Source organism: Oreochromis aureus, linkage group 14 (genome assembly GCF_013358895.1).
Source record: "Oreochromis aureus strain Israel breed Guangdong linkage group 14, ZZ_aureus, whole genome shotgun sequence".
Lineage (NCBI taxonomy): Eukaryota > Metazoa > Chordata > Actinopteri > Cichliformes > Cichlidae > Oreochromis > Oreochromis aureus.
The window spans coordinates 34313533-34341320 of NC_052955.1; the positions used below are offsets into that span (position 1 = coordinate 34313533).

General features: G+C 41.9%; 1 protein-coding gene across 4 annotated transcripts; it reads right to left on the minus strand.

Annotated features, from left to right (window-relative positions):
- Positions 1–544: 544 nt before the first annotated feature.
- On the minus strand, positions 545–27618 carry pax3b (paired box 3b). Of its 4 annotated transcripts, none has more exons than XM_039622267.1 (9): positions 27121–27618; positions 26397–26632; positions 26180–26237; positions 25576–25719; positions 10879–11078; positions 10043–10208; positions 9501–9715; positions 5684–5963; positions 545–2277 (listed from the first exon to the last, which is right to left on the minus strand). In XM_039622267.1, exons 1-9 carry the CDS (start codon positions 27203–27205, stop codon positions 2243–2245), a joined length of 1419 nt encoding a protein of 472 aa, XP_039478201.1. In that variant the 5' UTR covers positions 27206–27618; the 3' UTR covers positions 545–2242. The 4 variants fall into 4 exon arrangements, with proteins under 4 accessions (XP_039478201.1, XP_039478200.1, XP_031605707.1 ...); XM_039622266.1 differs by having other exon boundaries at positions 26108–26237; XM_031749847.2 differs by having other exon boundaries at positions 5679–5963; positions 26108–26237; positions 27121–27205.
- Positions 27619–27788: the final 170 nt, after the last annotated feature.

Consider the following 27788-nt stretch of genomic DNA (forward strand, 5'->3'; position numbering starts at 1 on the left):
AAACAACACTATAAGTGAACATGAACATAATGTATGAATGCATGTGGTCCACAAACACACACATATACACATGCACACATACACAGAAGGGGCCCTGTGTATGTAAGCAGGCCGGATGGGTTGCAGAGGTTTTCGGAGCGGCTGGGCCGGCGTGCTGTTTGTCCAGAAACGCTTTAAGGCTTGTTCTCTTCATCGGAGAGGTTGTTAAACAAAAGTGAGTTTGTTACAGTAGCGGGGGGCCAGCGGGGGGTATTAATACACACCAATGCAGATGTCTGAGCATTTACAGCCATCCGTGAGAAAGCCTGTTGTGTTCAGTGTCAAATCCAATGTCTGGTGATCCCCATTTGGCTGGGCCTATTTTGGTTGGAGGGTTCACATGAGCCCCCTTGAAAAGTACACATTTGTCTCCGAGTGCGCTAGTATTCTTCCGCCAGTGAATTACAGTCACTCTCTTTTTTTTATAAGCTGTGGCAAAAAATAAACACAAAGACTCCCATTTAGCAGAACAACAAAAAAGAGACGAAAACAAGCAGCTATTTTTGGAAGTTTTATTTCATTATAAATAGGAGTGATAATGCGCTCGTACACATGACATCATGTCATATCGCTTTGTCAAATAATACAAAAAAATATATCAAATGAATGAAAGGACTGCTTCATTCTAATATAGACAGAAGGACAAAGCAGAAGTGCTCTTGAGGACACTCTGCTATTCACAATTTCACGGATAAAGGATTTTAGTTCTTTTGCTTTTTTTTAATGACGTTGCTGACACACAGGACGCTCGTGACAATAAATATGCCTGGAATGCATCGGAAATCTAATCAGCATTTCCTGCTTTTGTAAGACGGAAGTTTAAAAAAAGTTTCAAACAACACAAAGTAATAAAAAAATACAATTTTGGCTTTGTCATTCCTTCGTTTGCTCTATATACTGGCTTTCCCTTCACTCAGTCCTTTCAAGGCCCTCAAGCCCTAACAAATGTGGTCCCCTCAGAGTGCTCTTTTAGCTATATTAGCAGTGTTTCCTATTTGTTTTGGACCCGAAAGCCTTCAAAGGCACATGTGTTGCTCCTTTGCAGAGTCCCAAACTCGATCCAGAGAATGACTTCAAGAGGCACGTTTGATTTTCTTATTGTTTTAATGCTGAGGTTGACTCTAAGTTATGTGATATTGCACTTCTGGTCAGCTGGGAGAGTGGCTGTCTTTAGTCTAAACTCTTTTGCTTTCTTGCTTTCTCAAGTGTCTCCTGGTCGTGACTTGTGACCCGCTGGATTTTTCTTGCCAGGAGAAGATCTTTAGAGGGTTTTTTTGAACACTGTGATCGATCTAGCTTGTCGTCCCCCCTCCCGTTCCGCACACCCTTTTTTAAAAGCCACTTCTCTGCCACCCTCTTCTACTGCGCTCTCATCTGTCACTTTCCTTAAAGTCACCCTTTGACCTCTTTAAAGTTCCTCTTTAAAACGACAAAAGGCCTCACCGTCTGAGACATCAATGAGACAGAAAGGAGGGAGAGAAGGCAGAGGGGGAGGGAGGCGGGAGGAATGTTTGAATTAACTTTCTCTGCCGTACAGCTGTGGTGTACATTAGACTTTCTGACACAATAAAAACCCACGGATTCGTTAGTTTGAGCTTGTTTTCCTTCTCTCTGGAATTTCTCTCCATGTGTGGGATGCTGAGATGTCAAATAAATGCAACAGAATCAACAAAGCCATTTTCTTCCCCCATACAATTTAAGGATTAATTTGGGAATCTTCTAGGCGCTCATGTGGTGCAGAGATACGTAAACATGTCCCTTCGAGGCTCAAAGGTAGTCTGTGATGATAGGTCGGGGTTCTCTGTCCTTACAGGCAGAGCTGGCCGTACAACTTCATCCTCGTGTCACAGCAAATGGTCCAAACTCAACGACATTAAGCACTGGAGGCTCCGCCATTCATCTAAAATAGCAATGTTTGTGGTTCATAAAGAGTTTTTGCTCCCGTATTCTTTCTTGTGGTCCCTTCTTTTTGTTTTTTTGTCCATTTTTCCTCCAAAGACAATTAAGTAACATCCTGTAGTAGACAGTAAATGGTAAAACAAATTTGGTCCAGATATTCAAATATTTCTGTCACTACGTACACACTCTCTCGCTCTGTCTCTCACACACACACACACACACACACACACACACACACACACACACACACACACACACACACACACACTCTTGTGGGGCCTTCAGTGAAGCTTGTAGCTGCTCATCAGGTGATTTCAGGCCTCAGATAAGGAAGGGTACCTGTAAAAAAAAAAAGAAAAGAAACAAAGGATGAAACAGTTGTTAAATTATTACCTGGAAAATGTGAATTCTTTCAAAGAAAATTAAGTGGAAATACAATAAAAGAGATATATGGCTGCAATAAATTTTGGGCATGTGTTTTTACGTCCAGTTCTGCCAACATATGGCTGTTGTTAGCATCGCATGTGATAACAGTGGTTTGTGGTGAGAGGTGTGAGAAGTGCAGGTATGTGCAGAGGGAAACTGAACTATAAACTAATTATTAAAGTAAAAATTTAATGGAAGAATTTAGATGTAGAGCATATATCACTTTAATAATTGCTACATATTATTCTGATCAGGTAGAATATACTGAGGTCATGTATTTAAATACCAATAATATTAATATTAATAATAATAATAATAATAATCGCATGCTGGTTTAAATTCTTCTCCCGACTCGCAGCAACTACATTTTGTAATTTGCAGAATTTTTTTTTTTATTTGTGTTGCACTTATTTATTGAGTCTGATGTACAAACAGGGCAGAGAATCTCAGAGCGCCTCGTAATAATGTTACAATATGTGGTTATCAGTGTGTCATGACACAGAGACGTTGTAATACTCAATACACTGCAAGACTGTTATTAAATAAACATCCCAATATCTTAGAAACTACAAAAAAGGCCTTAGAAAGGTCACTTTAATGTGCCTTTAATTGTGTATACACACATAAACCAAATGGTCCAGTTCCATTTATTAGCTCTCAGATTATTTTTCCAGTGCTCCGATCTTTTTAGTAGTTTTTTTCTTCTTCTGTAAGCCTGTCACCTGTCCTTGGCATTCACTCACACTCACTCATCGGACAAGCGTGTCCACAGAGGATTATAAAGTAGTGATTCTGATAAGTAGAATTGTTTGGAGAGGCTATTTAGAGCCGCTGCAAGTTTCATTAAAAACACTGATATGTGCTGCCAGCGGAATCAGGTAGCTATGTTGCAATACCAGTATTTCAGTATTATATGTATTTATATGAAAATCAAAAATGTCTAATTGGCCGCAGCTTTTTGTTATAATAGAATTTTATCATCAATTTTTGTCATTGATTAGCACGTGTGTGTATAGGGTCCTCTATAACAGAGTTTTGTATGTATGTTAAAAACCAAATGCTAAAGAACAAACTGGCTTTGTATTTTTGAGGGCTGATTACATATGAAAGATATAATGGAAATGAGACTTAATGAACAGAGCACAGAAAACAGTAGCTCTGAAGATTTTTGAGAAATGTCATCGGTTCAACAAACAAAGACGTTTTTATGGGTCGATGAGCGCCCTGGGTCTCCGTGACTTGTCTGTTATGGAACAGTTTTCAGACTAATTCTGATTGGAGGCCTTTCCTAATACACAGGAAGAGATGTGTTTATGTGAGATGTGTCCATTTTTTCCCAATGTACTCGACGTGAGCTGTAACTGGCACCACAGCCTTACAGGTAAAGAAAATGACAGGTGACCTTTGCAAAAAGCACCACAGAAATGTCTGCTTAGCAACAGAGACATTACATAAATAAAACCAAACAAGTGCTTCATGGATTACCGCTGTAATTTCCGTGAGGCGGTCCAGTGAGAGCTAACGTGTTGTCAAAATGTGCAACAGTGTGTGGACTAGTTTTTTCATACTGCTCTGGAACCTGGAGCAGCACTGTTCAACACTGCTTCCCCAGCTGACCTCAGTCCTAGCACCTGTTTCTAATAGCCGCCCTGCCAGAGGCTATTAGGATCCGTCCACCCCCAGAAAGGACCTTTCCTCTGCAGCTCCAAACCCAACCACACACCGGCTATCCAGTCACACTGATTAATCACATCAAGATGGACTGCTCAGCCTTGTATCGCTGCCGAGGTGCGTGCGTGTGTGTGTGTGGGGCTGCATTTGGAGGTCTGTGTGTATATAAGCGCACAGAGCTACATGTTAGCGGTTCATCATGTGTGTCGCACTAATTCTTTATTCTGTCCGCTTTAAGATATCAGACCGAGATATTTCATTAGACATTTGCTGCTATCGGATATTAAGTTAGATATTCATTTGATACCCGCCGCCCCACAGAGCTACACAGAGTCAGACTTGTTGGACCGTTGCCATGCTCTTTGAAGGACCCAGTTGTATTGAGGTTGCCACAAGGTCAATGGATGAATCTGATTGGTCAACCCCCTGTGGAGCAAAATTGGAAACGGCGGCCGCTGTAATCACGCTGTGACGGAAAACGATGTTGCCTTCCAAAGTTAGAGGGAGATGTGTTTGAAGTTGATTTTAACCCTTCAGGTAACAGTAATGTGAAGTGAAAAGACCCTCACTCCAGGTATTCTCTGAGGACAAACAGTCTGAGGAGGGCTCCGCTGCTGCTGTCCTTTACCCTGATGCAAGCTGACTCTGCAGTGTACTTCACCGCCGAGTTCAGTCTCAGCCCAGCTGAATCTCCTCTTAGATGGAATCAGATCTGCACAATTAACCCCAACACTTGAAACTGCATAACTGGACCCGCAAAATGTTAACAAGCAATGCTACAGCTACCTGCATCCTGCATGTACAAGAGCGTTTTTTTCCCATTTGTGGAAGGAAAGGAACCAATCTGTGGTTACAGGGTAGACCTGAGACCACTGGACTACCAGCGTGCTCGATAATCATACACTGTAACGCCTGATTTGGCTCAAATGTTTTCATGTGTAAGTAAGTAAAAGGCCACAATAAAACCAGTCAGCAGTTTGGACTAGAAAACTGGAAAGTTACTGAAAGCCATACTATAGATTCAAAATAAACACAACTCTGTGGTTTTTGTTGTTCTTTAGTTACATGATCTCAAAGTCCTAAGAAAAGTATAGACATGAAAATACACCATATTTTACTGCAGGATACTGTATTTTTCATTCCTCTGTATTTATTTATTCATACATTTCTCACTCAGCATGTTTTAATGCTATACACACGAAACACAAAATCACTTTATAAAATACAACAAATTTTTAAGATTTTACAAAGTATTTAAAGTTGGATCTGTCAATGTATACATCTATAATCTTAAAATACTGCTTACTTTTACGCCTTTATTTAGACAGTTAAGCAGGGAAGAAAAGACTGCTTACCTACTGAGCTACACCGGTGTTTTTGAAATACAGGCTTTTTATTTGTAATGGAGCCAAGACTGAATACTTTTTCTATAACACATAAGTGTGTGTGTGTGTGTGTGTTATTGTCATCTTTTTTTTTTTTTTTTTTTACACAATTGCATAAAAAAAACACACAAACAGGAACCATATCTAAATAATGGCATTTTAATGTCATTATTTAGACATGGTTCCTGTTTTACTTTGTCCATGCAGTGGCTGGTGTGAAACTAAAAGGTAGGAATAAAAAAGGTGAAGTTTATTGACCTTACTTTGTCCGTACTGGCTGTACTGGTAGGATGCCACGTGGTCAACGGTGTAGCCCGGTGAGCTGTAGGATGGGGGGCAGTAGGACTGGGAGCTGGGCAGGGAGGGCAGAGCTGACATGGAAGGAACGCTGGTGAGACCCTCCAAGCCCTTGATGTGATCCATCCGCTGGCTGCAGCTTGCAGCCATGCCGGCCGGCGGCTCAAGGCCGCCTGTCAGTGGGGAGATGGCGTAGTCACTTTGGGGCTGATGCGGCACACCGCCTGGGTTCAGAAGACCCATCACCTGATTAGAAAAATGAAAAGAAGAGGAGAGAAATGAAAATCGGATAAGTTATGTGTTCTTTTTTGAATACGAGTACTGAGACCGCCTCTAACGTTGGTAGGATCTGAATTCAATTCAATTTTATTTATATAGCCGCAAATCACAACAACAGTCGCCTCAAGGTGCTTTATATTGGAAGGTAGACCCTAAAATAATACATACAGAGAAAAACCCAACAATCATATGACCCCCTATGAGGAAGCACTTTGGCGACAGTGGGAAGGAAAAACTCCCTTTTAACAGGAAGAAACCTCAGAACCAGGTTCAGGGAGGGGCGGCCATCTGCTGCAACCGGCAGACAATGACATCTGAATAATGTTAGTGCAGATTATTCATCTTGGAAATAAGCGGAAGACAATATATGTGTCACCTCCCAGTGGCTTGCTCAGATAGGTGTAATCATTGGAACATAATGCGTTATAAGCAAGGCAAACTTTAATATTTCAAAGTGATTTTCAAAATGCTAGTGATTAGCACCTTAACCCCTATTTTCTAATACCAAAGGGGTGGAAGACATGTTTCCTTTTCCTTTTTTGTTTCTGATAAACCACTATAATAGCTTAAATATCTGTAGTTTCTAGAGTACAAAACACCACAGACACTAAGACCAACACCAACCCTAAGTAAGGAAATCCCCCTGTCGCATACATCAAAAGGCTGCCAGCGAGCCTGTCCCATACTGAGATAGCACCAGAAAGGAAGAATTAAGCAATTTGTTTCTGATCCTTGGCTCTACTTATTCTAAAATTCCTTTTTGACACTGCTCCAAAACCCATGGCACAAGATAACAACTTATCTCCAAGAGAGATATGCTGACAAAGACAACACAAAAGAAAGGTCTGTGTGAGCTCAGCTCCGTTCAAACCCTCCAAATAGATTTCCAGGTTCAGATCTCCGTTAGCTCTTGACCTGGTCTTTATTAGCGACCAGATAATCAAATTTGGGGGGAATAGTCCTTGGCCAGCAAAGAATGGAAAAGAGCTGCGGGGCAAAGTGTTTCAGCTGGCTTCAAAACAGACCTGATATCACGATGCTCTTCGCTCACTCTTTGAATTTACCTGTTTGTTAACAAAATCCTTGGTAAACCATAAATAAGGAATAGACTGACCTTATCACTTATGAAATTAACTCTAACTGAACCTGCTACTTCTAAATGTATCATATCCCACCTCCTTCTCAACCACGCAAAGGCCTCAAGGCTCTTCCAGTTGTCCTAATCAGAAGCAGGTACACCACTCTGCGTCCTCCTGGTCCTCTAAGTGACATATTATTCTACATTCACATACACACATGGTCCTGCTTAAATCATTTCCCAAGTAGGGGAGGTGAGTGGAGGAGTCCAAGTTGATTTTGAGAGGAGAGTTGTGTTTCCTCCTGTGCCTGGTAACATTTTCCTAAAGAATTAACCTGCGTTTGGAAGGTTCGATTTAAGCACACAGAGATCGGGGAGACAACACGGCCGAATCAAACCACAACGAGCAGGAATACCTGCCCCGTGAGTGAATGAATTCTACTCTGATGACTTTCATGCTTTTGCTGCTTTAACCAGACTTCTAGCTACCATCCTTCCCCTTTCTCCCTACCTCACGAGGGGGCTGCCCCATCCAGGGTGTTTTATTTTGGAGCGCTGCCGTTGCCAGCGGCCTAAATCAGGGTTTAGCAGGGAAGAATGTCAGGATGGGGGAAATGTCTAAGATGGGGCATTCCTTCCCATCCGTACGAAATATATACAAATAAAATTAGAAGCTTTGCTTTTGCGTGGAAGAATGTTGAAGCAAACATTTTAAGAATGCGATCATGAGAAGGTTTCCTTGCAGCTGTAGTTTAACGTTCGGTGCGTGCATATGCACACATGACCACGCTGTCTACATGTGCACAGTATTTTATTTTGTGCACGTCTTATCTATGCAGGAGAACGGCTAAACATCTAAAAGTATGTATGATGTATGTAAAACTAAAAGCTCTTCCACATGCTCCCTCAGTTTACCTGCGTATATTCAGATCATTTGACTATCAATGCTGAGATCAGCCAAACATCACCACTGATCTATTTACTGATGGCAGTGGCTGATATTTCTTTGCTATATCGCATCCTTCTTATTCTGGCTAAATGTTAAAATATATCAGGATCAACAGCTAAAAAGTTTTAAAAAGTTTAGTATTCTTTAATGGTTGACGTGTCTTTGTTTCCTTGGCACGGAGCTGGAAATTATAATAAAAAGAAATATAAACTAAACTAAAAGATAAAATAACAGCCAAATGATTATTTTGAACATTGGTATCCGTGTCAGCCCAGAATTACATAATTTGTGCATTCCTAGCAAAATTACTGTGAGTCATTCGTGAATAAATTGGCTTTAGTTTCTTGCATGATGTATTTGAAAATCCTAAAAAATGCAGTAATAAATCCTCCAATCTAAACACAAGATTGAAGAGTTAAGTTAGACATGCCGCTTGACCGTGACATGTAATATTTGTGTAAAAGATGTTGCAAAATCCTTAAGTGATCCTCTAAATGTTATGGAGTTGATCAATTATCTACACTGTGTGTGTGTGTGTGTATGTGTGTGTAATTATGTGAATCTGTGTGTATATCTTTGCGAGTGTCTCCGTCTTCACACTGCTGTGGCCTGATCTCTGAGGAGTCAGCCTCCGCCAGGCTGAAATCTCATTTTCTGCCTGTTAGGCTCTCTGACTCCTCTGTCTCCTCTGCTGCGCCCTCTGTCTAGATGCAGAGACCTTGGGACTTCATGCCCGATAATTGACTGTAATTGTCTTTTCACTTCTCATTTGTCACACGTTCACTTGTCCTCTGTGCTTCTAGTCTTCGTACTTATCTCCCTCAACAGCAAGTGACCCATCAGCCACTGAGCGGAGAGCCTTGAAGCTATGGTGCAAACTGGAACCAGAAAGAAGTAACGCTGTTTTTTTTTATCATTTTGCAACTTGGTTGAGACTTTTAAAGCTCACGTCACATGCTTCTCGACTTGAGTTCAACTCTTTGAAGTCATGTTCAGATTTAATTCTCCCCAGATACAGTATGTAACACGATCTCCATCTCCCAACCTAAAAAAATCAAGTCAGAAGAAGCACCTTCTTAATTATGCTGTTTCCCCTGAATTAACCCATGACAGCACAGACCCATTTTTACTGTCAGGAAAACTATGGGAAGGTCAATGTTCAAACTTTAACAGGAACTTTTTTCAATGTGCAAAGCGGTGGTGACACCGTGGGTTCTTATGGGTTAATTTAATCCCAAACTAAATGTCACTATGTGTAATTTAATATAAGGTTTTTATTTTCCCTAAATACGATAAAGTATAATGAGCACGAGTGAAGCAGTCTTACCTCAGTGATTAGTTTGTTCCTTATTCTCTAAAAACAAAATCAAGAATCCAAGAACGTCTGTGCTTTTTACACTGCTTGATATAAGTTCCTGTTTAATGTCAGTAATTAATCACCACACATACCTCCAAATATTTCTACCTTGTGTCTCACCTGTGGAGAAAGCCCATTCCCTATGGAAGGGTTCATGGGATTGGTTGGTGCTCCAGGGCTCACAAAGCTGTCTGAGTACCCTGAGAAGGAGTGGCGTCCGGAGGCGAGGCAGTAAGCGGAGCCTCCTTCTCCCTGTCCACCGCCACCGGAGGCCTGGTGGCCCAAGGAGGGAGGCAGAGGCTGAGGGCGATGCACCGTGCTGGGTGGCTCTGACACTATTGGAAACAGGAAAGATGGAGTTAGAGTTAACATTGTTTGGAAAAACATTTGGGAGAAGTGATTTGGATCACTGAAAGTGCAATTAAAACTATAACAAATCCTCCAGGCAGATTTCAGACATCTATACTGAATTTTCACTAAAGTAAAAGCAAAACTGATGCTGTCGATATAACCTTGCACGTGAAAAATGCCAGAATAAAAGATATTAAAAGTATGTTTTGAATACCAGAATAATATATAGGAATTTTGGAAAACAAAAATTTGTTTGAAAAAGAACCCACTAACATGACACCAAGAGCACTGCATTCACAATTTAAACCTACCTTGAGCTATGGATGAGGGGGGGTAGCTGCTGTCAGAGAGCTGGTAGGGCGGGATGCTGGACATGGCTGATGGTGGGAAACCCCCTGGAATGAGGTGATTAAATGCCATCAGTTGATTGGCTCCAGCTTGCTTCCTCCATCTCGCTCGCCTGTTGCTGAACCACACCTAGAAGACATCACAGTGATGATGTTCAGTCAGTGTGTGTGTGTGTGCTTCCCTAATGATTACAGTTTGGTATTTAGCCCTGCAATCTTACACAACCCATCTACTACAGTAGAATCTAGCTTATAAAGGTAATAACGTAACACCTTTACAAGCTGTAGTGATAATTACAAATATTTTGAATGGTACAAACACAAACATATTCACAAATACACAGAGAAACATTTTCAGGGTGTGAAGTTGAAAACGAAGGTGGGAAGCAATGTGAGAGAAAAAGTCTGTGTATGCGTGTATAACACGGCTGGTTGAGTTGACATACTGTGCCCATATGGACGGAGCTCATGCTGGGAGTGTTTACACTTCACATATGGAGCCCATGGAGGAGAATTTACTGGACTTCACATTAGAAATAGGAAAGCACAGATTGGGCCCCTGGGAGCAGAGGGTAAGTTTGTGCTATTGTATGGAGCAAAGAGAGATCAGCAGGTTGCCTTTAAATGGTTAGAGTGTGTATAAAGCCACAAAGTTTACGTCTGTTTCAGAGGGATGTTTAATGTATGGCGGTGTTAGGTCATGGCTTTCATGGTTCTGTAGGGTTAAAAAGCTGAAAAAGAGAGAGAAAAAAAAAAACATTTTGTAGATCCTGACCGTGCACGCATGTGTCTGCTCATACCTGCACCCTGGCCTCCGTGAGCTTGGCCCTCTGAGCGAGCTCCTCTCTGGTGTAGATGTCAGGGTAGTGTGTTCTTTCAAAGGCCCGCTCCAGCTCTTCCAGTTGCTCTGCAGTGAAGGTGGTCCGACTGCGCCGCTGCTTCCTTTTCAGCGGCAGATCAGGCTCCGACTCTACTTCTGAACCCTCATCTGAGTGACTGGCTGCTCAGACATAGGAGAAAAGAAAAGAAGACAGCCTTAAGAACAGGTCCATTAGTCTTTCCTTATGACACATTGAAAGCCAAATTATGGTCTGTCTAGAAAACATAAAGTGAACACCTGAATTCCTGTTGCTGCACAAACCAACTGAGATTAAAGTCTAAAACCTTTATTTATGATAAGGACGAGATATCACTTTCAGCAGGATTGGGAAATGCTCACTTATTTGCCATCTGTTGTCCTTTGTTTATGTTGCTTATAGAAGATGTGTGTGTGTGTGTGTGTGTTGGGGGGGTTCAGCTTCTTTACACACCCACACAATCACACACACAAACAGCCAAACAGACCTCCATTCAGAAGGAATATTCCAAGCCTAAGGAATAATCCCATCGGACATGATTCCCAGAGCACCACAGGGGGACCGGTGTACTAAAAGCCACACAAAAGGCTAATTTGGATCCAGGGGCCATTCTCCGAGTGTGTGAGGGTGTGAGTGTATGGACAGTAGCCTGAATGGCCAGAAGCAAGCTGACTCGATGAAAGGCAAACTGTCTTTTCAGTCAGGTGATTGCCGCTTTATGATCCAAAGGGACGCTATGCAGCAACGGCTGTTAACAATGTCTCCTTTTTCCTGTCAGTCGACATGCACAAAACTACAATTGCACAAGTCCCTCAGATACAAGTCAGTGAAGTGCCTGCTGTAAACTAGGCTGTGTGATTTTATAATGGTGACAAAACATTGGATGACATGTGTTGATTTGATTAAAACTAACCCATAAAAAGACTTATAATTAGTACAGGGCTGAATGTAGCACTTATAACACTGATATTGGGAGGAAAATGTGAATGTGTATCATGCCTGGTTGTGTGACATAATTCACTGAACAACAGATAGATTACTCACTGACTCATTCAATGAATAATCTGCCTGTTGTTTGAAATGTATTATTGCAAAAGCATCCCCAGATTTATTCAGTAAAAGCGCCATGACTACAAAGTCAAAATGGATGAAAACATTTAGAGAATCCAGTTTTCATCGGTCAAAAGTAAAAAAATTTATGAATGAAAAGAGAAGAGTGAGAATATAGAACTATGACAGTGTGAGTCACAATCTATTGAAGTTAATGCAGTTGGAAATGAAGCATGATAAATCTAACATCAGTTTTACTCGTTGCAGTAGCAGGTGTCATATTAGGTGAACATGTCAAGCTTGGCAACTTGTGAAAAATGGCACCAGACTGAACATGTTGGAGAACTTTTTCAAAATTAATGATTTACTTTAAATATACTATACTGGCACCAGTATACACAATCCTTGGTCAAAACTAAATGCAAAAGGTTACTTTTCTCAATATGAAATATTAAAGCATAATGGATTACTTTTTTAACAAAATCATTGAATTCAACAGGTGTTTTTTGTTTTTTTTAAGTAATACTGCCCAGCACTGTTGATCCAAAACTAACATTAAACCTTATAAACTGCAAATCCTCTCGTTAGAGAAGCTCCAATCACTGAATTGTTTGCCATTCCTGCTTACTATGTTACACAATTTTATTTTAAAAAATTTGCGCAAATTTTAGCTTTTTTACCAGGCTGACTGAGCCTGGTGATATCATGTGTCTTGACAGCTTTTGTGTGTTTTTACTTTTCCTCTCTGTCTCAGATTAGTATTAATTCCATTGTGAGCTGCGCTCTATAAGCCAGCCATTTGGGTTTTTTTTAACACACTTACTTCAAACACTTCATTGGCTCCCTTCTAAGTTCACCAAGGCCAAAGCGCCCACTTTTTGTGTTACACTTAATTAATTCCCCCTCAGCACAGGGGAAGTTTTGTGTGCAACACTGTATTAGTTCCCCCCTCAGAAGCAACAATAAAATACAAGAGAATCCAAATAGCTCAGGGCCCCTCATGTGAAACTGATCCTCTCTGCCCCCCTTTGGCGATTTTCTCCTCACAACACCAATAGCAGTGGGAGTCAACTTAACATGCATTAGGAGCAAATTGGTAAAGAAACATTCAAGCATGAGGGAGGCAATAAGTAAAATATTTTCAAAGAGGCAGCAAGAGAAATGGAGACATTGCCTTAAGCTGCTGCTGAATATTTCTGTAATTTTGCTCTCAATAATTTCCAGCTCTTATTCAGTGTCCCTGTGAGTTTAGAAATTCGCCATCGCGGTCGTAAAAAGACTGCAGCGCTTCTCAAAGACACGATCGTTCAAAACTGCGGCAACTGTGGTTTCAGATAACAGCCGTTTTTGGAACTTCTTACATTTGCTCCTCACAGTTTTGGAGGCAAAACCTCTCTGGATTTGAGGGCCAAGTTTTTTATATGACTAGAGGACTTTGTGCTTCAGATGGCGAGGAAGGAATTCGGGGTGTGGGGTATGTGGCACTTTGGAGTTTTTTTGGACAGGATGGCTGAAAAACAAGAGATGAGGCCTTCTTTTAGCCTCCCCCCTCCAGTTCCTGCGTGGAGGAGGGCCGCAAGGAATGCCCCCACCACCACCACCACCACCTCCCCCACTCCACCCCAGCATGCACGTTCCTCGGCATTTCACAGGGATTTGGGTTTTGGGAAAGCTGAGGCAGCCCGGGAAAATCCTTAATCACTTTGGAATTACCTATCGGTTATGAGCGCTACCAGGGTTTCAAGAACTTTTCAAAAGAAGCGACAGTGTGGCACCTCTTAAGTCTCGGGAATCTAGTCGAGATACAATCCTGCAGAGAGGACCAAAGCTGGCTCGTTTCATTTCGATTTGTTGGATTGTAGCATCGGTTGATCTTAAGATCGAACGAGATAACCGTGTTGGTCAGTGCAACAAAACAATAGCAGCACCATGTAGTGACAGGTGAAACGGGCGAGAAAAAGTGCTGAGAAAACATCAGACTGGAGCATTTTTCACAGCAGCGTAACACACACTTTTTTGGACCTCCTTAAACAAGCACCACCTTCTCCTCCCTCTTCTCTCTCAGTCGCTCTCCCTCCTTCTCACCCTCTCTCGCACCCTCTCTTTGTCTCCCATCGCTCTCTCTCTCTCTGTCTTTTCCACCCATATTTCTCCCTCTGACTCTCGGGCTCTTTGTTGCTCCACAGAGTTGAGGTCTTTGCCGGCAATTTCCACGCTCCATCTGTGGAATCCGTCATGGCTCCCTCAGCCCTTCACAGTGGAGGGCTGTCACCTGCCCCACGGGGGAGCTTGGAAGGGGCTGGGGAGGGGCATGAAAAGGCTTCTCAGAGGGCTGGAGGGGTTGGGGTGGGATAGATGGGGGTATAGCCGGGGGCATTCTAAACCCCCCCCCCCAAAAAAACCCTTCTTACAGAGGGAACTGTAAGAGCACCTGAGGGGGTGAGAAGGGAAGTGGAGGCAACAGGGGCTGTTGCTGTGCTTGTAAATGTACCCATGGGGATAGTCTGTCTGGGCATCTATGTTTGTTTGGTTGTTGTTGGTAGACACAAAGTACATCCACAGTTTTGTCTTTTAATACAGTGTGCCCCTTCCAACAATTTCCCCAGATTTTATTTTTATGTGCTCTAAAAGAGCCAAACCTTTTAGAGACCTGTGTCTCTTCCCACAGGTCTCCTTTGTTTTAAGCAACAGTGCAGCTGGTTGTAAAATGTCATTTGAAATCAAATTGGAGACTCTCTCAAGTTGGAAATCAACTGTGTGAGGTTTGTTTATGACATGTCTTTGGAAAAGACTTTAAACACTGAGTTTACTGTGAATGTTTAGTGGTGAAAAACAACAATGTGAACACATTTGGGAGAAGACACTCATGGCATACTCATGACACAACTCATTCAAGCATTTATGTAAAACTTTGTGATAAAAATGTTAATAAATTGTCACTGTGAACTTAAACTTTACTTGAAAGCTGTTTCCTTCACAATAAGATTATATGTATTAATGTTTTCTGACTGGTAAATAAATGGTTTGCAGACCATTGTCTGGATGGTTATTGTCAAGTTAAAACAGATTTTTTTGTAAACAAACATTAAACATTATTTAAATATCTATTTACAGTAAAATGTCAGTTATGGCCGCTGTCGTGTTATTGTCACTGTTATATATTTATTTATTCATTTTGGTCAGGGTTGGTGTTAAAAAAGCCCATTCCAAACATTGACTCTGCAGGCTAAAAAATTACAAGGACACCCATCATATTAAAATATGACACCAAGGGTTCCTGCTGCACTTACATATGAGGATTTAAGCCTAAGACTGGTCCCATTAAAACAACATCAGATAGTATTAGATGCACAGGGAAAGAGGACAGGCTCACTGACCAGTAACAAATCCTTTATAACAAAACTACAACATTTGGTAATGATTAACAGTGAAGATAATGTATCTAAAATGTTTGCCGATGTCATCAGAATGTAATTTTTCTTGGTGCATATCATCTGTGATAAAATTCATAAAGCAAATTTTTTTCACACCCTAATGACATCTATGTTATAATTACTACAGTTTGTAAACTTTGCTTATTATTCTATGTTTTGTTAGCAATAAAATTTGCATTAACGTTATAAATTTAATGAACGATAGTCAGTGTCTTTTATACTGTTATTTGCAATGGTCAGTGGAAATCAACTTTTGTGTCTAGAAATAAAGTCCTTGTGGCAATCAATTATTACAAATGTATATTTGCAACAAAAATTTAAAGAATCAGAAGTCAGTATTACATTATCTTTTAGTGTGCCTTTCAAATAATTAAAACGTGTTCCAAAAACAGATTTGAATTCCTGCATTTTTTGTTTTTTACTTAAGGTATACTTCATATTAAATATACCAATTCTATAATTGTCATAAAACCCACAACACCTAGGTGATAAAGGGGGACCGTGAGAGACGTGTTCGTCATAAAAGAAAGAAAAAATCTTAAATTTAAAATGTATTTCTTGGCAATTTTTCCGACCTGAAATCAAAAAAATCCCTTAAATTCTAAAAATGTAATGTCATGCAAATTAAAGTGGCAGGTGATGGCAGTTCATATGTTGTGTAGGCAGAGCTGTGCCAAGAACGATGCCAGTCACCCAACCACCACTAAAGCTCTCTACACCCTGCAGCTCAGTTAAAGAGCTCTCAAACACACACAAACACACACACACACACACACACACCATGTACGCTCCTCATTCTAAGCTTTTAAAGCTACGTTAATCAAGCTTGTCAGCCCTGAGGCGTCCCTAATTCAGTGTCCAGTATTACTCTCCCTTCTCACATGGCTTAAAAGAGCCGATCAAGCCCACCATGATCTTTGTAATGACAAAATAAAATACTGGAGCAACATCAGTACATAGTGTACCCTACCTTTCCTACTCACAGAGGAAGCAAGGAAAGGTTAGATGGTGAGAAACCTTTCCCCTGCTTCCTGGATCTTTTCCAACCTTGTAAACCTGTGGTTTTGGAGTGCCCCATTTGCCGTCATCGCCTCGCTATCCCTAAGATCTGATCATATCGCTTTGGCACCGTCAAATAGCCTTAGCCAATCAAATTACCCACTCTAACTCTCATATCACTCCCTGCACATATGCATATGCTATATCTTAAAATGCAGTATTTATAGCCCCTGTAAACACTTGACTTCTCTCTGTATACTTTTGCTCCACCTCAGCTTAAAGGCTACAGGCATGCGGTCCCAGCTCTTGTCAATTCATCAAAATCTGAGAAAATACAAGCCTTAAAAGGGTAAAATTATCTGAGAAGTAGAAGGCCTGGAAAAGTAGCCTCTGCGAGCTTATCCGGGAGCTGGGGAGCATTAAGCCGCAAAATAAGAGAGGAGCAGTTGGAGTGGGAGGGAGGGTGGGTGGGAAGGGGTTAGAGGAGAAAAGAAAACTGTTTAATTTAACCAAACTGAAGCCCTGAGAGGCACACGGGGCACAGCACTCCGGGCCAAAACAACTTTTTCAGAGCCAAAAAAAGAACGAAAAAACCCCCCAAAATGGCTCCCATCGTGCAACGCCATCCCAGAGAAGAGGAGAAAAAGGAGGAGAAGAGAGGGATTTAGCTGAAACACACTATTGGAAAGACTTCAGCATTGCTGGATTTCTAGGAGGGAGGGGGGGAATAGTCAGATGGGGACACAAAGGCTTAAATATGTCCACAGAGACATCACACAGTACACACTGAGCATGTACGCCTGTGTGCGTGAGAGACGGACAGAGAAGGAGCTGATGGGGATGTGTCCAATGTGGATTTTGGGACTTGGGGGAATTGACTGACCATATGTGGGCTATTTACACCCCTCTTTGGACATCCCAATAGCTCTTCTGGGGCTTTGGTTAACAGTGAGGGTAAATTGAGCTTCTGACACATTGCACCCCCCACCCATCACCCTCACCAAAAAAAAAAAAAAAACCCACAAAACAAAAGGCAGAGGAGACAAACGCAGCATTTATTTGGGCGGGCCGACCATGCTGCTCCTATTCAGCGGCAGGGGGACTAAGTGACTGGCCGACTGCATTAAACAGTATATAGAAGTCAAGGCAGGCAGATGCTGGGATGGATAATGGCTTTACTGACAGCTTATGGACCCATCTGCGACTCTTTCTGATGGGTTGAGCAAAACTGTGCGTGTGTGCATGTGTGTATTTTTTGTATGTGGGTAGGCAAGAGGGAGGGGTGGTAGGAGAATGATCTCACTTGACTTGCTAAGAGGAGGTTTCAACCTTCACAGATGCCCTGTAAATGAGCCAGAGCTGTGTGTGTGTGTGTGTGTGTGTGCGTGTGCGTGTGTGTGTGTGTTGGCTAAAATGTGAATATACAGAAAAATGGCACACGAGGACAAACAGTCATCAATCACTGCCTTGTTATGAGCAGAAAAATGGAATAAAGGGGGATGCTGTCAGTCAACACTTACGGGAGCTGTTGTGGATGTCAAGGGGGGGATCAGGAAGTGGTTACCTGTCATTTATGGCTAAATGTGTTTCTAACCCCGTTTCCTGTGTAGCGTTAGGGGGGAGCGACCCTCCTCAGCCCGGTGACCCTGCATTTCCTTCTCTGTCTTTTAACTTTTGAAAATGTCTCTCAGCTCCAGTCAATGGGGAGGTAAGCTGGCCTCACAGCCATATGCAATTTTTTTTAATTTATTAATTTTTTTGCTGACAAGGAGGATCTTCATCACTGCACAAAACAGAAATGAAGGTAAATTTCAGAGGAAATATAAGGCAAAGAAACAATCCATGGACATGTGTTACTGTTGTTTTTGTATTTTAATTCAAATATGATGAAAGGCATGAATAATAAAATCTAGTGAGATTATGGATTAGAAGTAACAGGCTGCATAATGGTGCACTGATTCATTTTTTTATGGGAGAATGTGGACATGAATTTCCAACTTTTTACCTCAGATAGTAAATATTACAGAGGAACTCTGGGTTTGGCAGTGAATCCCTGTGTGAACAAAGACATACCTGTAATCGGGTTCTACACAGTGGTACATTCACTCAGACAGCTTATATATGGTTAATTTTTTTCATCATGAATGTAGCTCACATGCAACTTGTGTTGGAAATGCACTGATATTTTCATATTTAAAACCAGTACTGGCCAGTATCAGCTTTCTTAGGTGATGTCTTATCGTCTGGTCTATCGGTAGATTATATAGTGCCGAATTTGTACTCAAAGAGTATCTGCCAGTGTTACAAGCTTCTTCTTTTTTTAATTAAGAGAAAGGTACAGCCATTCAGTTAGCTAGTGTACCTTACTGAAGTATTGTGAGTCAAGTGAGTATCTCTCACATAAACAACAGCAGAAATAAAGACCCAGGTAAATGTTATGACTTCTGTTTGACCCGTTTAGCTGACATCACTTATGTCCACTAATTAAGGTTGTCTAATTCATTCACGGCTGTACGTGAACAAGGGTTAGTACTCTCCTGCTAGTAAATGTATTTACAATAAAACCTCTTTTATCTCTCTGTGTCTCCCTCCAAGCCTGACACAGCCCCGCTGCCCTATCTGAGCTACCACACAGTTAGCAATGTGTGTGATAGAGGGTAAATAAAATGAATAAGATATAGTGTTAGATAAATTATGTCTCTCATGCTGGTTGCCACTGCCGGGTCTAACGACTTTGCTTCCAGAAACCCTGAATAGTGTCACGAAGAGCTAAACAAAAAGAAATAAAAAAGAGTTTAAAAGTTTTTCCTCAATTAAAATGTGTTTTTCTTTGGCTATAGCCCAAGAATTTATTAATATTAATGTTTAAAATGAAAATGCAGTTATTTTTTAACCCATTTGAGTCAGGAAAACAACAAAATCTTGATTCTACATAAATAACTGATAGTGTTTTAAAGTCTTTGTATCCTTCCACATACTCTTTGAACAGGAAAAGATTCAAGGATACAAAGTGATGAAACTAAATCCCTGACAGGCCCGAGGCAGGCCACAGGGCGTATACGGGACAATACTGATAGATCTGTTCACCAATTCTGTGTCGAGTTGTTGCTTTCAAGTTTAAGAGTTATTCTAAAACATATTCCCACAGGGCACGACCGCAGCCTTAACACACTTTTAAAGCTTCTTTTCCAACACAAACACAAAAGCTCATGGGCTAATTAGTTAACAAAGCTGTGAAGAAGAAGTCAAGCTTCATCAGTCAGCTGATTGACAGCTGCCTGTCCCCCCATCAGCAGCATATACTGGCCTCTGCCATCTTTGACACTCAACCCTTAACCCCACAACGCGCACATGCACAGATGCACACACATTAAAAAACATCCATGCTCCTAAACAGACAGATATATATATGAGAGGGACAGACATGCACTCACATTCCTCCTTATTTTCTCAGAGATGCACACTAACACACTCATGCACATTAAAAAACAACCTCTCTACCCCTTTCACCCCCCCAGCTGTTGTGCCTATAGTGCATACTTGCAGCAGATAAAGAGGGGCCTTATTCTAAGGCGAGCCATTCTACTTGACCTTCGCTGGGCCTTTTCACTCTTTCACTCCCTTCAAATCGTTTTTGGGGCTTGCTCACTCTCAGCTCAATATGGCTAGTCCATCACGGGTGAAGGCTGGGGCACTACCGCGGGTCTTGAAGGGGGAATACCCCAAATACACACCACCACACACCACTGCCCCTTCCCCCTTATACACATACATGCGCACACACTCGAAAGCCCCGCCCTTTTAAGAAATCACCCTGACTTCAAAGTTGGTGTGCATTCATTAATTGCCCTTTGAATTGATATCAGAGTGTCACAATAAGAGTGTGAAAGGAAAAAGAGGCTTTAATGAAGCATAGAGCGGCCATTCATTTGCAGATAACTATGTTTTCATGCTTGGATAGTCATCATGCATGGGCTTATTAGAAAAAACTCACGAGAGAGGGAGGAGTACGGGGCGAGGAGAAGAGAGAGGACAGAGAGACAGAGAGAGCCCCGGGGCAGAAGAGAGTGATTTGGTGCTCGACCACTTGGCCCTCGTGCCCCCCTTTGCCCTCGTGCCCAGGGACTCACTGAGTGACACATTCATTCTTTCAGTGGACAGACAGAGCCCTCTTCACCAGACACTTGGCTCAGGCCACTAACAGCTAATAGCTACAGGATCTATCGAGATCTTATTGGTTCTGTGTTTGTCAGATCTGATGACAAAAAAGCAACTGGTAAGTTATTAGGGCAGTTACTTTCATTACGATTTCATTTACTGATTATTTCACAGTTATGATTAATGACTTTGGTCTGTGAAATATCAGAACATGTGTGTTACAAATTTTGGAAAAATCCAAGGTCACATCTGTCTTATTTGTATGTATACCCAGACACCCAAATATGTTTAATATACAGTGAAACAAAATAGAGGAAAGCATCAGACACTCATCGGTGAAGTTAAAAAGAGAGAATCTGAGGTATGTTTACAGACTGACCGGCTTATTGTTTCAGTTTAGCAGCTTAGTGAAAAGTACAATAAGTTTTCAACTTTGAAATTTTTTGGACCCTTTTTGTAACAGCCAGAAATAAGAAAGAAATTATTCTATTACGTAAGGTAGCACACACCCACTGCCTTAAGTGTTCTCATGTGCATAGATATGAACTGAAATAGGTAGTTTAACTAATCTTCAGATAATAACTATAGTTTATATACAAAAGTTCAAGTTAAAATTCTGCCTGAGCTAAAGCCTTAGGCTTATGTTCTCTCGACCCATCCTCTGCCTCCCCTTCAGCTCCTTCACTTTTTTCCTTCACTCCTTCCTCCTCGATCTGTTGTTTTCTCCTGCCATGGCATTGGTCCAGGGTCTGCCCATGTATCACATTTGCAGCACGCCATCTTCACCCCAAGTGGCAGAGAAACCCCGAATCCCTCCTTCACCCGCATTATTTACACAAACAAAGTCCTGCTCCGTTTCTGTGACAAAGCCAGCTAAATCTTTATGGCTCTTTCATGTATTGTCTGCTCACGGTTCTCTTTTGTCCCTCGGCCATTGGCCCAGGCCACAGATACAATGAGGCCGGCAGAATGGAGGCAGATTGAAGGAATGCGCCTCAATAAACCTAATTATGACATGATGACTGCGCTCACCATGGTAGGGGTTTTTCAAAGATCCCGGGCTTATTCAATTAGCCCTTTCCAGGATCCCCTTTCACCAAATAAAGTTATCCCTTTGACTGTTTGCATTGCAGAGTGGAATGTGTGTGTGTATGCATGCATGTTGTGTACGCGCACACACGGCCAGCCTAAATGGAAATGTATTGGCTCTCAACAAGGCTCCACTGTATTATCTGGCTAATTTCACCTAACTAAGTATGGACTCCAAAAGATATACTGTGAAAATGTGCAGCAGGGGGAGGGAGGAGGTGGGGGCACTGTGACTGTTTTAATCATTAACTTTGTCTCCAGGGTTAATTACTATGAGGCTGAGAGCTTGGTGCAGCCCAGTGACAGGTCTGCATGGCCAACTTTACTATCAAGGATGTATTTATTCTGAAAGAGAAGAGGCATTATGTTTTTGGCGAACCTTTCTTTTAGTTTCAGTTTCCTTGTTGCATGGGAATTTGGAATAAAATGTTTACCTGTAAATCAAAAGGTGAGCTTTTAGGCATTTCTTAGTGGTTAAGCCCTTATATATTTAGTTTAGAAGCAGGCTGCTTACATATTTCACCTTTTAAAATCTAACGCCTTCAGTGTGACTATGACTACCAAAAGGGGATTAACACTATAAAGCTACCTTTTTCAACAAATGTGACTTTTTGTTGAAACAGGTTTTTTTAAAGGACAAAACCCAGTTAGCAGTGATGGTGTTATTGACACCGCTTTATGTCAGTTCATTGGGATCGAAGACACTATGTGTTGCTCCAGTTTAAACAGCTGGGCAGCAAAATTTACAAATGGGAACTTTTAAAATCAGGCTTGAAATTGCAATAAATCCATACACAATCACCCCACAAACGGTTAATACAGAGCTTGATTAGAAAACTTTAGAGAGTGGACTGACTTTCCTTTGTGCGCTCCGGAGGATGCGGCTCCGATATGAAACGAGCTCAGCGCCGCGGGCTGAGGGACAGAGACAGAGAGAAGGAGTAGGAAACAGAGGGAGAGGGGCGGTGTTGCTCTCCAGATGAAAGTGAGATGAAATAAAAGGGTCGATTTAATCTGCTTGAAGAGATTTGGGGAGCAAGTGGGGGTAGAAGAGGAGGTGGGGGCAGTGGGGAGTGGGGTGCGGAGGGTTTTCGGAGCTTTGCGCAGCGCAGGACGGGTGGCCGGGGGGTGCACCATTGTGAAGCTGCGCTCCGGGCCAGACCGGGGTTCTCCGGGGAGAACATTGGTCCCCATTCACCGCAAACACTCTTTAATACACTCCCTCCATCATTAAATGTGACATAGCACAATATCGACATCATTTAGAAGACATTATTGATGTTCGAGGGGGCAAGGCCGGGGCGCCTCAAAGAATCGATAATGGATGGTGTATTACAGGCTGGACACGGCGCGGAATTCATGCGTCGAGGAGGAGAAGGCCACTTTGTGCTGTTGACCAATTACATTCTGAACATTATGACAAACGCGGCAATTAGGCTTCCTCAAATGCTGCTTAATGGGACAACATTGCTTTAAGCGCGTGGGGTTGCACGCGCAACACAGCAAGAAACGTCTTCAAAGTTTACTGTAGTCAGACAAAAAAAAATACAGAAAAGTTTAAAGAAATAATTAAAACACAAAAATTGCAACTAAGCATCTTTACGTCTTCATTTTTAATGTGCTTTTATTTTCGTAAACAAAGTTTTACCCGCTCCATCTTGCTGCGTGCCACTTGTTAGCTTACTTTCAAAGTGGCTAACCGACTGTAAATGTTTAATGTACACTTTCAGCGCACACGCGAGCGGCAACGTGCGCGCGCAGGTTCTGGGAGCGAGCGCGCAACTTCGGGCGATACGTGAGTGGATTTCAGAGGCCTCAATTGTCATTCTGAATGGCAGCCGGCTCCTTTTAGCCGACCCCGAAAGGAAACATTTTGTAGGTGAAAACGGCCATTTTCTCTCGGTGAACGGGCCCTCTAAACCGCGCCGGAGCGCTCCCTGAATAATTCATCCTTCATTGCGGTCTCATAATGTGCGTCGTTGGGCTTTTCTGTGCAGAAGCTCTCCTCTCTCCCCCCACATTTTTTTTTCTTTCTCGGGCTGAATTATAAGCAGGTTGCCTTCTTCTTCTTTTGCGCCGGCCAAAGCTGTTTCCAAGCTGGCCTTTTGTCCTCGTGCAGCCCAAGCGTGAGCCCCAAATAGACTCTCACGCCTTTGTCTCCCAAGTTCATCCCTGAGCGTCCCGTTGTGCGCGCGAGGCGTGCCTTTGTGAGGAGATGGAAACCGTTGAACAAATGTTTGATCAACTCATCTGGGGGACATTTTGTCTCCTCAAACCAGAGACCTTTATCTGTCCTCCCCCGACGCAGACAGCGAGCGAGTGCTTAGAGGGAAACAGTGGGTTAAATGTTGACATTTGGCGGCTTAAACTGATTTAATAAGTGGTAGGAAAGGCAATGGAAACTGTCGTACTCTTGTAATAACCAACGCATTCTAGCATTTGGTGCCAAACGGCTGATAGATAGTAATAGCTTGATTATGAAAGCAGCCGGTAAATAAAGGTTTCGTTATAATGCCGCCAGTTCTATAGAAAGATGGGGATAAATGGAGCGGACATCCATCATTCGTAGTGTTTCTCTCCTGAATTATATGCCTCGTTTCAATTTAACCGACCCTCTGAGCTATAGTTAAAATTATAATGAACTTTTCCAGGAAGAAAATGTTTAAAGTGATTTCACCGAGTAAAGGCTGACAAGCACATTACCACATTACAGGCCTTTTTAGGAGTGAAGCTGCATATGCGCAGTAATAGTTGGGAAGGTACCAAATAAAACGAATTTCTACTCTAATGACGCAGCTTAAAGGTAAAGTGATGACATTGCAAATGAGGTAGTTAACTGGACCTTATGCAGCTATGAAGTAATGATACCCCAAACCTCAAACGTCACTAATCTCCAATTAGGCTTCTGTCTGAGTGCGACTGCAGGCAGGGGAATATGCCATGTTTCATTTTGGGTCACTTAACAACTACTTTTAAAAAGAGGTAATAAAAGTAATGAACTTTCAATTTTAAAAAAAACATACAAAAATAAAAAAAACTATCTTATTAATTATTTTCATAAAACTCGGATTTCTCCGCAGATTGTGAGACTTTTCCAACAGGTGCTTACTTTTCTTCTTTATTTATTTATTTTTTTATAGTCGACAGCATTTTGCAGCACCAATAAAAATCGATTTGTTACATTATAAAAAAAAGATCAAACTATTCCATAACGCCAATTATGTTTCTATAATGCATGAAGACACTTCTCTTACAAGTGCTGCGTGGATTTATGACGCTCCACAAGTACACAGGATTTTTTGAAATATGTGCATAATAATATGCAGTTACTGTAACACGGCTATTGAGCCCCACATTGCTTTTAAACCACACACACACACACACACACACACACACACACATTCTTACTTTTTTCCCGCACAGAGCCATCACCTGCTGTTTGATTTACGGTACGGCCTCATGGGAAAAGCATTAGCGAAGAGATATGGTCGATAAAGAATTCCTAACAAAGCTTCACGCACACACTTTCTCCACCCACACACACAGCAACTTTACTGCACGCAGCAGCTTCACAGACAAGGCCAGTGCACCACCAAATGAAGCAATGTTTTTTTACACTCCGCTCAACAGGTTGGAGGTGTGGAGGCTGTTGTGGAGATCATGATAGCGTATGCCCCCTTTAATTACAACAACACAGAATATAGGCGGGTGTTTCCACTTTCACTACACTGATAGGCAACTTCCCAACTTGAAATGACTGCAGCAAACTGAGACCGTATCTGATCAAACGGGATCTGCTGAGCTCTAATGTTTCTAATCAAGCTCACTGATATGAAAAAAGAGAAGTCGTTTCACTTATTTTCTTTAGCAAGAACAAAAACAATAACAACAGCTGGGAGAGTTCACTCACATCTGTCTCCTAAGATGCCTTCAATGCTGTGTTTGGCCCTCCGCTCGTTGTCCTCCAGCTCTTTCTTCTCAATTTCATCTTCATCCTCTTCTTCGTCGCCTTTTCCCCCAAACTTACTCCGCATTATGCGACTGATGGCGCTCACTGTGAAAGTACGTTAAGATAAAGCAAAGTAGTTAGTAAAAATAAATAAATAATTAAAGTAAATATTTTTAAGTCTGAATGTAAAATTAATGTATCATATGAATTGTTTTAAGAAGTGAAATAAATGAATAACTAATAGTTAAAGTATCAAAAACAACAATCTGAAATAAATTGGTTTGTCAGAAGTCTTAAAAAGTAGAAAAGTTGCAGTTTATTTATTGTTTTATTTTCCAAATTCAAAATATTTTTATCAGGATGTAGATTTAGTAATTAAATACTGGGGAAAAAATACAAATAAAAACAACGGATAATAAGTACATTAAAAAATAATAAAGTGTAGCTAGTAGGCACACTCTGTTCTTTTCTGACTTTTTTTTTTATTTTTTACCTGACGGAACGTTGTTGCGGTCACAAATCCCATCCTTCAGTAATTTATCCCGAATCTCCCAGCTAAACATACCCGGGTTTTCCCGCTTGTATTCTTCTATTCTCCTCTCTACGTCCGGCGATGTCCCCTGCTTCAAAGATCAGAAAAGTCGCTGTGTTTATTCACTTGTTGTGGCCCTTGGGGCACAAGGCACATGACTCTATTATCACTAAAAATCAACAGGTTACTAAAATGAATCGCCATCAAACAGCCTTACATGAATTTGGATCAAAGAGATTCCGGTCCCTACCTTGGGTTTGCTGCCTCCGATGGCCCCGGGTCTGATGGAGCCGGTCTCCTGGTACCTGCACAGGATTTTGGACACGCAGCCGTGGGAGACACGCAGCTGTCGGGAGATGACACACGGCCTGATTCCATGGTGGGCCATCTCCACGATCTTATGGCGGATGTGGTTGGGCAAAGGTCTGCCATTTATGAAAACTCCTCCGAGCTGGTTGACTCGGCCTTGACCCAGCGGTGTAGACACTGGATTGAATCAAAATATTACAAGAACTGGTCACCACAGAGAGGGCAAGTTTAGCAAAGACGCAAAAATAATATATAAATAATATATAATATAGCATTGATTATTTGGGCTATAATCACCAAAAAAGGGAGGCGACAAATGCTCCACTTGACAAAGAATATAGCTGATTATGTTATCGGAGTGGGGCAAATATTTATGAAAATTAAAATGGCCTAGAGTTTTTTAAAGGATAAATTAGAACAAAAAAGTACAAAAATGTGAAAACAGTGTTAAAAATAATTAATAAAACCTAATAAAAAATGTTAAATATCTGTCAGTTGAGATGTGGGGCTATTTTATAGGTATATAACCTCTAATTCTTGTCACTGTGACCTAACAAAGTTAGTCTTGGAGCTGAGCTTTGGAGCTGAGTATAAAAACAATAGTGCCTTTTTGCTAACTAGCTCTCAAACGCAGAAAATCTTCAGCCACTAAAGCGTCCTTTTACCTTCCAAAGGGAAGCCGCTGCGGGGATAGTTCTGGGTCAGCGAGGGTCGCATCATCCTGGGTATTGACCCCGCTAACGCAGTCATACCACCGACACCCCAACGACTGCAGGAACCTCCTCCTACCGGGGAGGCAGCTGCTCTAGCACCGACCGAGCGGCAGGAGGACGTTGTTACAAAGGTTTCCCCGTCGACTGCGAGAATTTCCCCCGAAAATTATCCTGTGTAGCTTCGGAGAAAAGTTAGCCGTGCTCGTGCTAAAGCCAAGCACCGTCCCGGGACAGCCACGAGCCTCTGAGGAGGCAAATTTGACGAGGAAAAAAACAGGCAGAGCGTGATTTGGGGGTCGTTAAAAGAGTATGTTTCTCATTCTGTTGGTTTTAATCGCCGGTATTGAGGTTTTCTGAGAAACGCGGGTGCTAAGGCGGTGTAGCCCGGGAGAAATATGTTGTTGTTGTTTGTTGACACCGGTTCAAAGTGAGAGCAGCCCGTCAAAAGTAGCGGAGCTCTTCTGTCTCCCCTGGTCAGCGCTCCCGGCTTTGATTGGTAGAGCGTCTCCACTCGGTAGGCAGCACGGCGCGCGGATTGGCTGAGACTGAAAACTTTCGTCCTATCACAGACTGTCACAATTCCACTCAGACCGGACAGGACAGGGCTTCAATTCACCAAA

Excerpts from the sequence above, each read along its gene's own strand:
- pax3b (XM_039622266.1), bottom strand. The coding sequence starts at position 27,205 with ATGACTGCGTTAGCGGGGTCAATACCCAGGATGATGCGACCCTCGCTG. Across the intron at positions 26,238-26,396 it reads TCGGAGGCAGCAAACCCAAG|CAGGGGACATCGCCGGACGT; the intron begins GTAGGGACCGGA and ends TGATCTTTGAAG. Across the intron at positions 2,278-5,683 it reads GTACAGCCAGTACGGACAAA|GTACCCTTCCTTATCTGAGG; the intron begins GTAAGGTCAATA and ends TTTTTTTTACAG.